The sequence below is a fragment of the Rhinolophus hipposideros genome (genome assembly GCF_964194185.1).
Source record: "Rhinolophus hipposideros genome assembly, chromosome: 2".
Taxonomy (NCBI): domain Eukaryota; kingdom Metazoa; phylum Chordata; class Mammalia; order Chiroptera; family Rhinolophidae; genus Rhinolophus; species Rhinolophus hipposideros.
Window position 1 is genome coordinate 75,438,852 of NC_138048.1, and position 15,750 is coordinate 75,454,601.

General features: G+C 32.9%; 1 protein-coding gene across 2 annotated transcripts in view; it reads right to left on the reverse strand.

The window, feature by feature from the left end:
- The window catches only part of SERPINI1 (serpin family I member 1), a 69,358-nt gene that overhangs the window by 11,205 nt on the left and 42,403 nt on the right, over window positions 1–15,750 (reverse strand). For both annotated transcript variants that reach the window (XM_081029049.1, XM_081029048.1), the window contains exons 3-6: window positions 14,909–15,139; window positions 12,098–12,292; window positions 10,440–10,644; window positions 2,939–3,036 (exon numbers count right to left, since the gene is read on the reverse strand). In XM_081029049.1, coding sequence (XP_080885175.1) covers window positions 2,939–3,036; window positions 10,440–10,644; window positions 12,098–12,292; window positions 14,909–15,139 — 729 coding nt within the window. The remainder of the gene's footprint in view (window positions 1–2,938; window positions 3,037–10,439; window positions 10,645–12,097; window positions 12,293–14,908; window positions 15,140–15,750) is intronic.

Here is a 15,750-nt window from a genome sequence, read left to right on the forward strand (position 1 = left end):
GCTAATAATTTTCCTGGGTACTTCTGGGGAGGACTAAGTGTCATAGACACTTTAATCATTATTTGGAGACACAACAACTAGACATGTGAAAAGGATACCAAGCATGTAAGCCAGAGCATACAGTGCCCAAATAAATGATGCAGGGAATAAATGTACTGAATTCAGAGGAAACATAGAGGCAAGTGTTATGGTTGTGTCACCAGATAGTTTTTGAATGAATGATGCATACATTAATGTGTGTGTGTGTGTGTGTGTGTGTGTATGAGAAAGTGAGAGAGAGAGAGAGAGAGAGAGAGAGAGAGAGAGAGAGAGAGAGAGAGAGGAGAGGAGAGAGAGGGAGGGAGGGAGAGAGAGAGAGAGGAGAGAGAGAGGAAGAGAAGGATGTAGTGGGTATTTGTTGGGGTGGCTGGCTGGAATGTTGGGGCCACCAAGACTCGGATAAAACTAGAAATTTAAGAATCAAAGAATTCCCATTGAAAGCTTGAGAGGCTGGCTTCAGATCTTTCATCAAGTTATCCTAAGACTTGAATTGGGTTTGAGGATGGCCAATCCTGGATTTCTTACTGATGTTTTAAGGAGTAAATGTTCAAAGAAATGTAATGTATAAAGTGGTCCCACAGAAACCTCTTCCCTCCTCCCCACCCCTGATTTTATCACTTAACTAACAGGCACTGTGTACCATGTGTTGGCCCCATGCCAGGTTCCAGGCATGAATCTGGGAGCAGGATGCTTAGAACGATTCAATTCTGATGGAGATTTGATCAAACAGAGGTTTTGCATATGCAGTGGTGTCCAAACTGTGGCCCGCGGGCCAACAATCCATTGTTAATTGGCCCGCAGCAAATTCCAAAAATATATTTAGTTTACTTAAATAAACCAGGTGAGACAATACGTACCTCACCTCGAGTGAGTGGCCCGGCTGTTTGTGTATTTTACCGCATATGGCCCTTGGTGAAAACCGTTGAAAAAAGTTTGGACACCCCTAATATAGCGTATAGGAACTCTAAAAGACCTTATTGTGATTTCTAATCTCCAAGCCATCTGCATTCATAATATATATCTATGCTGTACTGTTTCTGTACATAGTAAAGGTGGTTAAATATTATGTTACAAACCTTCCAGATATGTTAAAAAGTTTAAGCTACACTGACCACCATAACTGATTTGCCATGGCAGTGCTACTCTCTCAGGACTGAAAAGCAGCAGATGTTCTATGGGTGTGAAATAACTGACTAGATGTTTGGGTGAAAAAATAAACAAGGAATCTCTAATCAAAGTGAAAATAACGCCATGGTAAGACAGCAGAATGTAATTATCCATTTGGAATGTGGCCAGTATTGTAGACGGATTCTCTCAGTTCCTAAGGGAGCATAGGAACTTTACACTGTGCTTGAACCATGAATGTATTTCTGACTCAAACACAAACGTACCCATCACCTTTGGAATCTCTACCCATCCTATCTTCTTGACAATCTCACTGAAGAGTTCATAGCCTTAGCTGCTGGATATAAGTCACGAAAACCTTTACTCAGGGAAAATTCACTTCTTTGTGTGGACAGGAATGTTTATATAGCAGACATTTAGAACAGCTCTGCTAGTGTCTTGTGATGTAAGCTCTCTAACTGAGGGGTAGAAGTTGTAGCATCAAGTGCATCGGTGTCATCTCATTGCTGGAAGCTGCCTGCTGCATAGAAAACAGTCTGCCCAATCCCAAATCTGAGAGGGCAGGCCTTTTTTGATTGTAGACCCCTTGAGAATTTATTGGAAATTATGACCATTCTGCTTCCTCTCTCTCTCTCTCTCTCTCTCTCTCTCTCTCTCTCTCTCTCTCTCTCTCTCTCTCTCTCTCCCCGCCCCCCTTCGTACCCCTGTATGTAATTTCAAGGATGGAGGCATCCACTCCTCTGAGCTCAGTCCATGAGATCTCACACTCCAGGTTTAGAAGCTATTTTTTGCTCAGATTAATTTTCCTGCTACTTCAGGAGAGGAAAACTCAGTTCTTTCCTGTAACTCATGAACTACTAAGGAATCTTCTATCACCTCAGCTCTGTCTAGTTGGAAAATTGGGTTCAATAAATTGCATATAAAGATGCTTTACATGTTCAGTTTCTTTTATCTTGATATGTATTTGACTTTATCTCATGAAAAACAGATTATTTTCTGTGTTCTATAGAAATGATAGAAAGTAATCATTATATAAGCTAACTGAGTCTTAAACTCACAGGTACCTTATTTCAATGATAAATGTCTTATCATTAGCTGCTTAAAAATATTTCCAAAAGGATTTTACATGTTCTAATTACTTCAGTGTTACTAACATGTTATGATTTTTACCCTGAACAAATTAGGGCATTTTAATCAAATAATTTAACTGGATTTTTTTTTCTTGCAATATTTAAATAAATTACTCAGTGTCAAATTTGCTAGGTATATTTCAAAGCTACTTCTTCAAAACCACTGTTTTTCATTAAAGACTTAGAATAATATTCACATCATCTCACTAGGTATTATTTTAAAATGTGTCTAGCTTTTACAGCAGATATTCATCCTCTCTTCCTTCTTCCTTCCTATATGATTTATTATAACCAGACATATTGAGATAGTCAATCAACACAGTTATTGATTATCTATTCTATAAGGCATTGTCCCAGATGGGATGGGGAGTTAAAAGATGTGTAAGACAGGTCTTGTAGAGAATATAATCTACTATTGAAAATAAGACATGAACCAGAATAATATAAGCTTAATGTTATGATTAGTCATAGCTTTACTTATAGAAGTTAAATGTGTTTGTTGTATTTAACTGGTAAATGATAACTATATTTTACTTCAGAACTGCATAATATGTAAAGGGTAATATAATATAAAGGATTCAGCATCATCATTTTTAAAAGCTTTTGTGATATAAAATTTTTTTAAATTGATATTTATTTCCTACCAGACAAGGCTGTCAAATTTGCATTTTTGATGAAAACTTCAGTAATTCCAAGAGCCTTCAAAACATCTTTTAAATCAATTTGCTGTTCCACTGTGAACCTGGAGAACACATAGGGGAAAAATATTTAGTTACAGCACTTTAAAAGTGTTTAGTTACAGTATCATGGACAAGAATAAAATATTAGATATGATTTTTAAAGTTGGTTTTATAGAAGGTAAATTATACTCAAACTGGCTTTTAACTGCAAGTAGTATTTGATTGTGCTTTTAAAACAGGGGAGAATCAGAGAATAACATAACAGAATAGTACTAAATTATTAATTAGGAAAAAATATATAAAATGGACACAAAATCATAATATATGATAGAAAAAATGAGTTTTGAGATCAAGAATTGTTACCACTGTATTATGTAAAACTTTTAAATGAATAGCTTTCAATATTCTATGACCTACTTATATATTTGACTTTTTAAGCTGGTAATGATTAATCATACATTTACCCAAAGTATTTCATTCTCTTCTTAGTATCCTGGTCAACTTTCCACCCTATGGAGAGGGTTAACTGCATCCAAGATTTCAACTCCATACAAATCAGAGAAAGGAAACATAAAAACTACCACTATAGTTTACATATATCATGATATAGTTTATATATACAATTTCTCATGGTAGCACCACAGAAAAACTGTTAATCAATGAAAGTGAGTTAAATATTACATCTTAAAAACTATGCACTTTTACCATAGGTAGATGACTGGATTAAGAAGCTGTGGTACATTTATACAATGGAGTATTACGCAGCCATAAAGAAGAAAGAAATCTTATCATTTGCAACAACATGGATGGATCTAGAGAACATTATGTTAAGTGAAATAAGTCAGAAAGAGAAAGACAAGTACCATATGATCTCACTTATATGCGGAATCTAAAGAAAAGAACATGTGAATGAACTGATCAGAGACAGTTTTGAGGACACAAAGAAAAAACCGAGAGTTGTTAGATGGGCGGGGGCGGGGGGGGGGGTTGGGGATAAGGGGAAAGGTGAAGGGATTAGGAAGCAGCTGGTAACCACAAGATGGCCTCGGGGTTTTCTGAAAATTAGTTTGGGGGAACTTATTCAATAATGTTGTAAAGATTTTGTTGGGTATCCGATGGACATGCGTCCTATTTGGGAGACCACCTCAGAGATAATGTGGATGCCTGACCATGGCATTGTACACCAGAAGCTAAACAATAATGAATGCCAACTATAATTTTATATATATAATGTGATGGCTCACTGTGAGGTCGGAGGGATAATGGATGGGGGGAGGGGGGTTCACAGTGTGAGGGATATAAATGATAAACGTCTAAGTATTAACTTGTCTTGTACACCTGAAACTAATAAAAAAAATAAAAAAAATAAAACTGTGCACTTTTACAATTACAGTAGAGATTTTTTAAACAAAATAATAGTAAATATTTTTTGTTTCAATGGACTTTATGAATTATTACACAAAAATTTGTCTCACTCTTATAAGAAGAAATAAAACATTATTGAAAACCTTAAAAATAACTACAGTGGTCATAAACAGAATACTATTTTTTTTTTAAAATTGTATCAACAGAAATCCAGATTGTTCCTAAAATGGAATATCTCCCAAAATAATGAATTGTATTACTCATCTTTCTATTATAGTAAAATATATGGACTGAATGGATGTATTAAAAAATGCATTTTTTAAAAGTAAAGGGTTTTATTAATTTTTATAAAAACTGAAAACAAGTAGTTAGAACTATTTTTTTTTTTTTTACTTAGATGTTGACTCATCAATACAGATAATAAGTTTTTAGGCAATGTCTGTGTCCTTAAAAGAACTAAGTCTCTTAGCTCTTTAGTGAAAGTCACTAAAAGTTATATTACCATCACTTCTGATGTTTAGTTTTTAGAGAATAATGGGGAATGATGGCTATAAACGAGACTCAGACACCAAGAGGAATGATCACAGGAAAACAGTTTTAACAGGTTCATGTTTATAGAAAAATATGACCAACAGTGGAATAAGTGTATAGTAAACATATTAAACTAAGTACTAAATTTTAACTATGTCCTACACTTTAACATGGACTTAATATTTATTTTCTATAAAAAGCAGATATTGATTGTGAAAGTAGAAAAAGGGGATGAGAGAAAAGTATGGAATGTCTTGGAGAGTACATTTGATGGCTTTATTAAGGTGTTGTGTGTGTGTGTATGTGTGCGCGCGCGCGCGCTCTGTTACTATTGTGCTTAATTTATCTTTTAGTCACTAATATGGAGCTTATGATATACTAGAAACTGTTCCAAGAGTAGGAAAAACAGATTAATTTAAAAAAACATCAGAGCCCTTTGAGGTAAGTATTATAATTATCCTCAGTTAATAGAAGAAGAAACTTAGGGGCAGAAAGGTCATACAGGGATATGGGTCAGGTCATACGATGTATGTCCTAATTCTCCTAAAATAGAAACTTAAGGGAAGATATCAGTAGGGGATTCTTTTTACCTCTTAAAACAATTTGGTTTGTTTCACACTTCTGAGGCTGGTTGTTTAGGCGAAGATGGTAACTTACCCAGATTGAACTTGGGCATGTTCCTTCATTTCTGAGCCTTAGTTTTAGCATATGTAAAATGGCAATAACAATAATATCCACTTCATAATATTGTTAAGGGAATTAAATAAAGCTTCTGAAAGTCTTAGGATGGTCCTGGCATATAGCAGGCATGCAATAAATGGCAGATACTGTCAATAATACTTATTCTATTGCATTTATGTATAATATTCACATTATTATAGATGTTAAAGTGTTGTAAATTTGCATTTTACTAGTAGTGGAGTAATTTAAGTAAATAGCTGAATTCTTTCCTGCTACTTTAACTGTAAATTAGTCAACTCTAGCATCTTTTTCATTTTAATATTTGTAGTATCTGGCCTAAGACAAAGCATATAGGTTGAAGTGAAATAAAATGTTGGTGTCATGATAGTGTTTGTTCTAAGTTGAAGACACGATGTAAACAATTTCCACTTATCCATTCCTTGTCTTTTTTCTTTGTCAAACTATTTAAAAATAGCTATTATCCATTACTATCTCTTTCCTCTTAATATAGAATAATACTGATATAAATAATCATTATGTCCCATATACTAAGCATATACTAAGTGCTTTCTATGTCCCAGGCACTATGCATGTCCTTTTATGAATAGTACCTTATTCATTCAATAATCTGTATGACAATCTCACACAATCCTATGAGATAGGTATTATTTCTATTCCACAAAAGAACAAACTAAAGTTCAACAAAGCTAAGCAACTTGCCCTAGTCACACAGCTAGGAAGTGATAGAATTGGTTTTTCTAACTGCAAAGCCCCCCAGTACTAATCACTGTAATTCTGACAATGGTTTATTTAAAAAAAAACAAACTATAGGCAGATTTTATACTTCAGCTAGTGAATTTAGAAACAAAAGTCTACAAAATTGCTTTTCAAAACCAAAAGGCATGCCTGCTTTTACAAAGACATACAATGTAGTTGTGTATTTGCAACTTTTTATCTGAATAAGTTGAAGAGGTATGCAGAAGGAAGAAGCATTGGAAACTGAGTAGATACATATGGAGAGCAAAAGGTGAGAAAAGAACAAATATATATATATATATATATATATATATATATATATATATATATATATATATATATATATATATATATATATATATTACCCTTAAGGAAATTTATAAATTTATAAGCAATTAAGCAAACCCTTTGTAGATGTTAAAGACCAAAATCTGGTGGCTTATGTATTTTTTTTTTTTTTGCAAACATGAAACCAAAGTACTTTATTAATAGACAATCATTTCAAAATAACAATGTAATTCCTGGTTACAAAATAGAGAATGACTTTACATCCTTTGATTTCTAGCACTGATCACAAATGGCAAATCTGAGACAACAAAAATCCAAATGAAAGGTACTACTACAGCCAGGTACCTCTGCCTTCCAAGTATTAAGATATTTGATTTTGATTTTAGAAAACTCTTGTTATACTTAAGCTGTATCAGTAAAGACTGAAATGCCAGAGAATACGATGAGGAGTATAATGTTCATTAGAAGCAGATTTTTAAAAATCCTACTTAGAAAAAAGTATACATAAAACTACCCACAGATTAACACAAGATAAATACTAGGACTTAAAATGCACATTAAAAAATAAACAATAATAGCAATAATAGATAATACTTATATGATGCTTACTCTTTGCTAACCATTATTCTGAAGTGCTTTTTAGATTGTATATATTTTATATATTAGCCAAACTTCTTTTCTTTCTTTCTTCCTTTTCCTTTCTTTCTTTCTTTCTTTCTTTCTTTCTTTCTTTCTTTCTTTCTTTCTTTCTTTCTTTCTTTCTTTCTTTCTTTCTTATTTTTTAAAGTTTATTGGGTGACAATTATTAGTAAAGTTACATAGGTTTCAGGTATACAATTCTGTAATGCATCATCTGTATATCACATTGTGTGTTCACCCCCAAGAGTCAGTTCTTCTTCTATCACCATATATTTGATCCCTTTTTGCTATCATGGATAAATTGGAAGAATACCTGACAATCTCATTTAAGTCTTAGAGATGTGTGACTATGAATAAACCTTGTAGTATTTCACTGGATTTGGTGATACCATATAGGTATAGCAATCTAACTCTCTCCTGAATAGATTATTGTATTTTGGATTAAAATACAATTTCAATTCAGCTTCTGAGTCCTATAGAATTTGTTGTTCAGAAGGGAAAAAAAATAACAAAAATACAAATCATTGACTCCCCTCCCCCCCACAAATATACCCTACACATCTTAAGAAAACATTTTAAAGCTATTTGTATAAAATCTAGTATAATAGAAAGTAAAAGTACCTGTCAGCAGGACAGGAACTGGTCAAAGTACAAAAATGCAAAGTTGCATTTTCAGGTAATAATCTCCTTATGAATAAAACTATACAAACCATTTAAGACAGATACTTCAGTAAACCTAGAACACAGCTATTAGACCATTTTTACCTTTGCTAAAATTGGGTCATATAAATCATTACCCTCGTTGAACATTCCTAATGCTGTAAAATGGAGGAGGTGGATAGTTTCTTTTTGATTATCACTGGCATGTAAATATTTAAAAACAGTCAGTCAATCTCTTTAAAAGGGAAACCAAATTTATCTTTTCCAGTTCTCAGCCTCCCTCTCTATGCATTAGCCATGCAGGGGGAGATTTCATAGAAGTCCTAGAGAACTGGCTACATGGTAATTAATTGTGCCTAGTATAGTAACAGGCATTAATATAAGCAAGCAAGCTAAGCTATTTCATAATTGAAGAGTATCTCGTAGAATATGAAAAAATAATTTTCTTCTGCTGCTATATTCAGTTTCTCAGTGGACAGGACCTGGAGGCCACATTTTCTAGTGAATATGGTTGAAATAGAATATGTGATACTTATTAAGCATTCATTTAGAATTCTGTTAAAACACTGCTAAAAACTTTGAATCTTCACAGAATTGAAGCATTTGGAGATGCAGCTCTTAATACATAAAATTTAAGAAGGGAAGCATTAACACTGCTGAATTTCTCATACTATCAAAAGGAATTCATTGTAAAATGCAAGGAAAATACAAAATTAATGATAAAAAGTCTCTGGGTGAGAGTTTAGATCTGATTGAGTTATTTAAATTTAATTATTAAGTTTAAAAGTAAATTCTTTTAAAGTTAAGAGACATTGTTTACATAATAAGCATGCAGATGTCAATTATATATTAAAAAGAAAAAAAAAACTTGGTTTACTCATGTTTGTTAGATATTTATTGACTACCTCTCCTTGAGAATAGACGTATAGTGGACTCTTTCTACATAAATATATTCTAATGGAAAGTTATGCAAGCTTAATATTTTAGCCAAAAAATCCCACAAAACATAAACAAACAATTTATAGTATGATTATCTTAATTTTTATATGTAGACTAAGAAACGTATAGCTATATATTATGTATAGTTATATATTATGGATACGTAACACTAACATACATGTATATATATTTCAAGCCAAAATGTCTACAGTGCTGAATAGATTTCCATTAACATAAGCAAACATCAACTAAGTATTTTTTGGAAAAAACGGCATTTATATAAGATGTATCTTTTAAATGACAATTTCTAACATTAGAATAAATATGAATGAGTTTTCAATAATTCAATTTTAATACTAAATGTCCTATTTATCACCTTTCAATGTTCATATTAATTAATCTTCTTTGTATAATTTTCCTAATATGGAATGAGTTAGAACTGTATTTCCGCATGCACATACATATATGTTTATCTGTTGTTTGTGTGTGTGTATTGTTTTCTAGTCCAGAATTTACACACTATGTTTATAAACTTGTTTGTGTTTACTGTTCTAGCTCCCTTACAAAGTTTTAAGGTATTCAAGGACAGAATAAATATCTTCAGTTGGCTTTGGTTTTGCAAACATTTATTGTGCCTCCATTATGGGGGAGAGATCTGACTCTACACTGAAAGAAAAGCAAGACTCACAAAAGGGTAATTTCATTATAGAGTCATAACATAAATGCATTGTCATGACAGTGAGGTGCATAAGTGAGGCCAAAGTGAGGGTCACCTGCTCCATCAGGGGTTCCATGGAAGGCTTCCTAGAAGAGCCAGAGCTGCACTCTGCAGGCTAAGTAAATAAATCTGGCAAAGCAATGTGAGGAGGACATTTTAGGCCAATGCAAAAATACATACATAGAGAGCCAGGGGCATGAAAACAGCATGGTGTCTTTGGCATAACTACAAGCACACAGACAGCACATATTACAAAATGTTTGATGTACTGAGTGGCCAGAGGTAGGGATGAGGAAGAGAATGATAGCATCAAGCCCTGCAGGGATTTTATTCTTTCAGCCACAGGGAGATGTTAAGCTTCTTCTTGCTTTTTTAGGGTTGCATCTCTGCACCTAGCACAGTGATTTGCTTGCACTTTTCTCAACAATGTCAGAGATGATTTTTCCAGATACCATCAGCTTTAAATATTAATGAATTACAGAAGACTCTCAATGGAAATGATACTAAGAGACAATCTATTGGAAAATCTTCTAAAATGAAGCTAAGAATACTGACTCATAGATGAAACTAGGTCTTGTTAAATAGTACTGAATGCACCAAGAGAGCCTGTGTCTCTGGGCAGGACTGCATGAGTGTGAAAGAATACTTTTTAAAAAGGAGAAGAAAAAGAAGGAGAAGGAGAGGAGGAGAAGGAGGAGGAGGAGGAGGAGGAGGAGGAGGAGGAGGAGGAGGAGGAGGAAAGAAAAGAGGAAGAGGAGCAGAAGGAAGAGGAAAGTAGCACAAGACTTAAAATTCAAAAGTAGTGGCAAAATATTTTGGGGGTCAGAACCTTCATTGAAACCCCTCCCCCCCATGGTATCCGAGGGAGTCACAACAGGAGACTCTCACCTGGGCAGGTACACTTCCACTTTTTGCTTCTTCACAGAGTTTGCCCATTCTTCAATCAGCTGTGCTTTGACCAATGGCTCCAGGGTGGCCAGTGGAACTTCCTGTCTGGACAATATCAGCATCATACTTATCTCATCTCCCTCATATGGTATTTCGAGGACTTGGTAGATACCCCCAGCTTCATTGGAGCCATCACTAAATTCCCCTAAAAAGAAAAGAAACGTGACAAAAAAGCTCATTACAAAGCTGAAATAAAAGGTTTAAAGTTGTTATAACTTTTTTTTCAAAATAGTGAATAGGATATAAGAAATGTAGGCATCTGATAAAAAGAGGGTTTATTTAAAAATAGACCTTGAAATTTAAGTGAGTCCTCAGCTCTGCAGAATTTATTTTATTTTAGAATCCCCAGAATTATTTCACATTTGTCACAACATGTTCTCTAGACTTACTTTTTATTTTTAAATAATACTTCAAATGAATATAGATTTAAGAGCTATTATTAGAAACAATGAAAAGTTCTGGTTAGAAAAATATAGCCCTGGATCCAAGTTGGTTATGTCACATTTAGTAATATCCACCTGATTTCTGAGAAGAGAAAAATTGACCACGTAATACCTAGTATTTTATTAATACCACAGCTAAAAGCTTTGTGGCAAAGGCAGCACAGCCAAAATGAAATCTATTGCATTCCACAGTAGCTATCTAGTGTATTTGTGGTGATTATGACCTTCAAATTAGGTACTTAGGTAAATTAGATCATTGGCTTTGTGTTCTATGAACTTAGCTCAATTGAGTAGGCCTTCATAAAATATAAATAAAGAAGTCTTTAAAACAAATGGTCCTGCCACTACTTTCTAATTTCCCCCATTCAAAACAAAATGGAATGCTTTTGGCATGAATATTTTCATATAATTGATCTAGGGCCTTTAGATGTTCTCAAATAATGGGTAATTTTCCTTTATTTTAACTGTTAAATTGATTAACTATGACTATCATCTTTTAATTTTACAATTTTTTTAAAAAAATAGAACAAGCTATTAGTTCTAACATATATTTAGTTTATAATTATATTTCTGCTTCTGACAACAAACTATTGCAGTTCAATATGGTGTGTAGGAAGGATTAACACCAGAAACTTGAAAAGTCCAATGAATCATCTTTGATAATAATTCCAAGAATATTGAGTTGTATCACAAATCATAGATCCTCAGTAAGTGAAACTATGAATGAATAATTATGCCTGACCATACATACACAAGTGTGAAAGCAAAATTTTAAAGGGATGCTTGTAATTTAAAAAGTTGTGAGAAGCCCAAGTCAAGAGCTGGGTGCAACATATAGTTCACTAAAAAACATCCCAAAGCCAATGGCTTTTCGTAGCCAACATTCTTACACAAGGTCATGCATTTCCATGTGAATAAAGTCACTCTGCTGGTGTGATCAAATTTATAAATTAAAAAAAACAGATTGGAAAGCTGTCAATGCATATAATACTCACTCAGGATCTAATTAGAGACTTTTGAAAATGGAGCCAAGGAAATTGAATTGTAGCCCAAACTAGATTGACAAGAAATTTAAGTAATGGATATTTAACGTTCTTTTTTAGAAATTTATTGATACACCACAAGAAGAGAAAAATGAAAGCCAAAATATCTTACCATAATAAAATTCTCCTTGTTGATACATCATTGGAATTTGGACTTCACTTTCATCATCTTTAGTGAAGGAAAAGGTTCTAGTATTTTCAGGTCTAAATTGGGACTTCCAGTTTCCCTTGAAATAGACAGCATTGATGAGGGCCAGATGAGTGACGGCATCGAAATCTCTTGGGGATACCAAGTCTTTGAACAAACCTATTCAAAAAATAAATAAATAAATGGATGAAAATTCATATTAAATAGAAAGGTGAAAGGGGACCATCAGATAGAGCAATCCAGAAAAACTGTGTACCATTATCAAATTTGCAATAAAAATTAAAAATACCTTATTTTCAAAGAAAAAGTTACACACAATTATATACAATTTTGACATAGAGTAAGCACTCAATAAATGTTTCTAAGTTAACTTTTAAGCAATGTACATGATTAAAATGTCATCCCATTTACAATTTCCTCCATGTATATTGTATAGCTTTCTGCCAAATATAACAGGTACTTTTGACTCGGTGGACACAGATGAGTGACAGCTAATTTAACTCATGATGCCTTATTTTCTATCCTTTGAAATGTTCCTTTCTAAATCGATTCTTAAAGACACTGGGTCTTTGTTGATTATTAAGTGTTTAAAAGAGTTTGGAAACAGTTTTTAATAATTCAGTCTATGCCAGGTAGATTATTACTCTTGATTCATTCTTTGAATGTTAAAAACATCAAGTGTATGTTTCTTTTATCCTACATTTCAATCTCAGAGTTGAAAAAGTGGTCTTAGTGAAAGTGATCACAGTGGGAAGTAGTCTCATAGATTTATTAGATTAACATTATTTGAGGAATTTGAAAATATGAATTAATTTAATGAGCATCTGTAGTAATCTACCTACTTTCAATTTAGTCTTATTTTTTAGATTCTAATTTCAATTATTTTCATGGTAAAATTGGAAAGTAAAATGACAAAATATGAAACATTTGGAAAAATGAAATACATTTACAACATATGAGTTAGAAATAAAATTTTAAATTAATGCATCTTTCTAATTTCTCTCCACTGAATTAGGCTTAAAATGAGCTACTCTTTATTAAAGAAATCCTATTCAAACTTTTGAGTACCAATCTAGTTCGGTGGTTGAAAACCATGCAAAAGAATAAAATTACACGGCTTGTAAATACATCAAAATGCACTCCAAATGGATCAAAGATATAAATGTAAGACCTGAAACAATAAATTGCACAAAAGAAAACATAGGTACTAGACTTACGGACCTTAGTCTTAGAAAGAATTTTATGAATTTGACCTCAAAGGCAAGGGAAGTAGAAACAAAAATAAATGAATGGAACTACATCAAATTAAAAAGCTTCTGCACAGCAAAAGAAACCATGAACAAAATAGAGAGGACACCAACCAAATGGGGGGGGGATTTGTAAACAACACCACAGATAAGGGGCTAATATTCAAAATATATAAAGAACTCATAAAACTCGATAACAAAAAAACAAATAATCCAATTTAAAAAATGGGCAGAGTACGTGAACAAACACCTCTTTCTAGAAGACATACACAAATAGCCAACAGATACATGAAAAGATGCTCAACTCACTAGCTATTAGGAAATGCAAATTAAAACCACAATGAGATACTACCTCACACCTGTTAGAATGGCTACCATCAATAAGACAAGTAATAACAGGTGTTAGATAGGTTGTGGGGTAGTGGGAAGGAATCCTCATACATTGCTGGTGGGTATGTAAACAGGTACAGTCATCATGGAAAACAGTATGGAGGTTCCTTAAAAAATTAAGAACAGAGTTAGCTATGTCTTAGGAATCCCTCTTCTGAGTATCTACCCCCAAAATTTGAAAACATTTATCTGTAAAAAAATGTATGTGTCCCTATGTTTATTGCAACATTATTCACAGTGGCCAAGACATAAAAAGAACCAGAGTGTCCTTTGATAGATGATGGATAAAGAAGATGTGGCACATATATACAATGAGATATTACTCAGCCATAAGAAAAGATGGTTATTTTATTATACTACCATTTGTGACAGCACGGATGTATCTTGAGGTTATAATGCTAAGCAAAATAAGTCAGACAAAAAGTTGAGAACCATATGATTTCACTTATATGTGGAATATAAAGCTGAAAGCAACAAATGAAAAAGAAAGAAACAAACAAATGAAAACTCATAGACACAGAAAACAGTTTAGTGGTTACCAGAGGGTAAGGAGTGTGGGGAGAGAGAAGAGGGTAAAAGCTGTCAGATATATGGTGACAAAGGAGATTTGACTTCAGGTGGTGAACACACAATGCAATATATAAATGACATACTATAGAATTGTACACGTGAAACCTATATAATTTTACTAACCAATGTCACTGCAACAAATTTAATAAAAAAAATAAAAGCCAACAAATATTTTTAAAATATGATTTTAACTCTCTCTTATTCTATTTTAATGATGAGAGCCACCGACTGCCATTCTAATTAGATCTAATTTATTAAATAGTTCAAGCAAAATTTCATATAGTAGCTCAGATTATTATACAGAAGAAACCCACTAATTCAAAAGCACAGATTTCAGATTAGTTTATCAGTGCCAAAATTCTATGCATCCTGACTTAACTGCCTTATCAAATGTTTATTCACAAACAGTGCTTCTAAAAAGACTGTTATATACAAAATAGTTATTAAATGCTCAATTAAATGCTATCTGACATTCAAAATGCTAAAGGAATGTGGGGACAAATAATTTCAGTAGTAAGAGAGAGTTAAACCTAAGCTATTTGAGAAAGAAAGGAACCAAATGACATACTATTTGTGTTATTCTCCACCCACTTATTGATGTGGTTGGCCACAGCAATATTTTGACTGAAGTCCACATGATTTACTTCTCCACGAAAGTATTTTTTCATCATTTGCAAAAACTCATCATTGACATGAAATCCATTTTGCACAAAAAGGGAATTGGCAATTTTCATCACATACTGGCTCTCTTCAGCAGTTACCATATTAGAAAAATCCTTCAAAAAAGAAAATTCTTCACCTGCAAAATGCCAAAGGATAAGTTTATTAGTGTAACAATCACAGTGAAAGATCTAGGAAAGTGGAGGAGCAGTAAAACCACAAGGGAGGGGGCGTGAATAAAACAGAGGCCCAAGGGAAAAGAACTGGCTCATTTTCCACAGTGACCTGGTAAGGAGGTTCCAATATTTGTGCTGTTGCTAGACGTTAAAATTAACTTGTTTCCAACTTAGTGTTATCAACTAATTATTTTTCATTTTAGTCAATATTTTGGTAAAATCTATAAAGATTTGGGGGTTGTTTTCTCTCAAAGTACTTAGGTTACTTTCATTCAATTAGTCTCATTTTATGTTTATCAGGAATAAAAATTTAATTTAATTATCACGATTAAAAATCAAATCTACCCTTTAAATTTACTTTTACTAGACAATTGTTAACTTATAACTAGAAAATCCATTAGAAATTGTTTTACTTCTTAACTTTTAGAGTTAATTCACATGTATATTTGAATCATTAAAGTAGAAATCTTATATCATGTCAAAATGATTACAAAATATCTTTTGGTTAGAAATTTTCTCCAATATAAGTACAACTTGTACATATAATTTTGATAACAACACAACATTAAAAAAA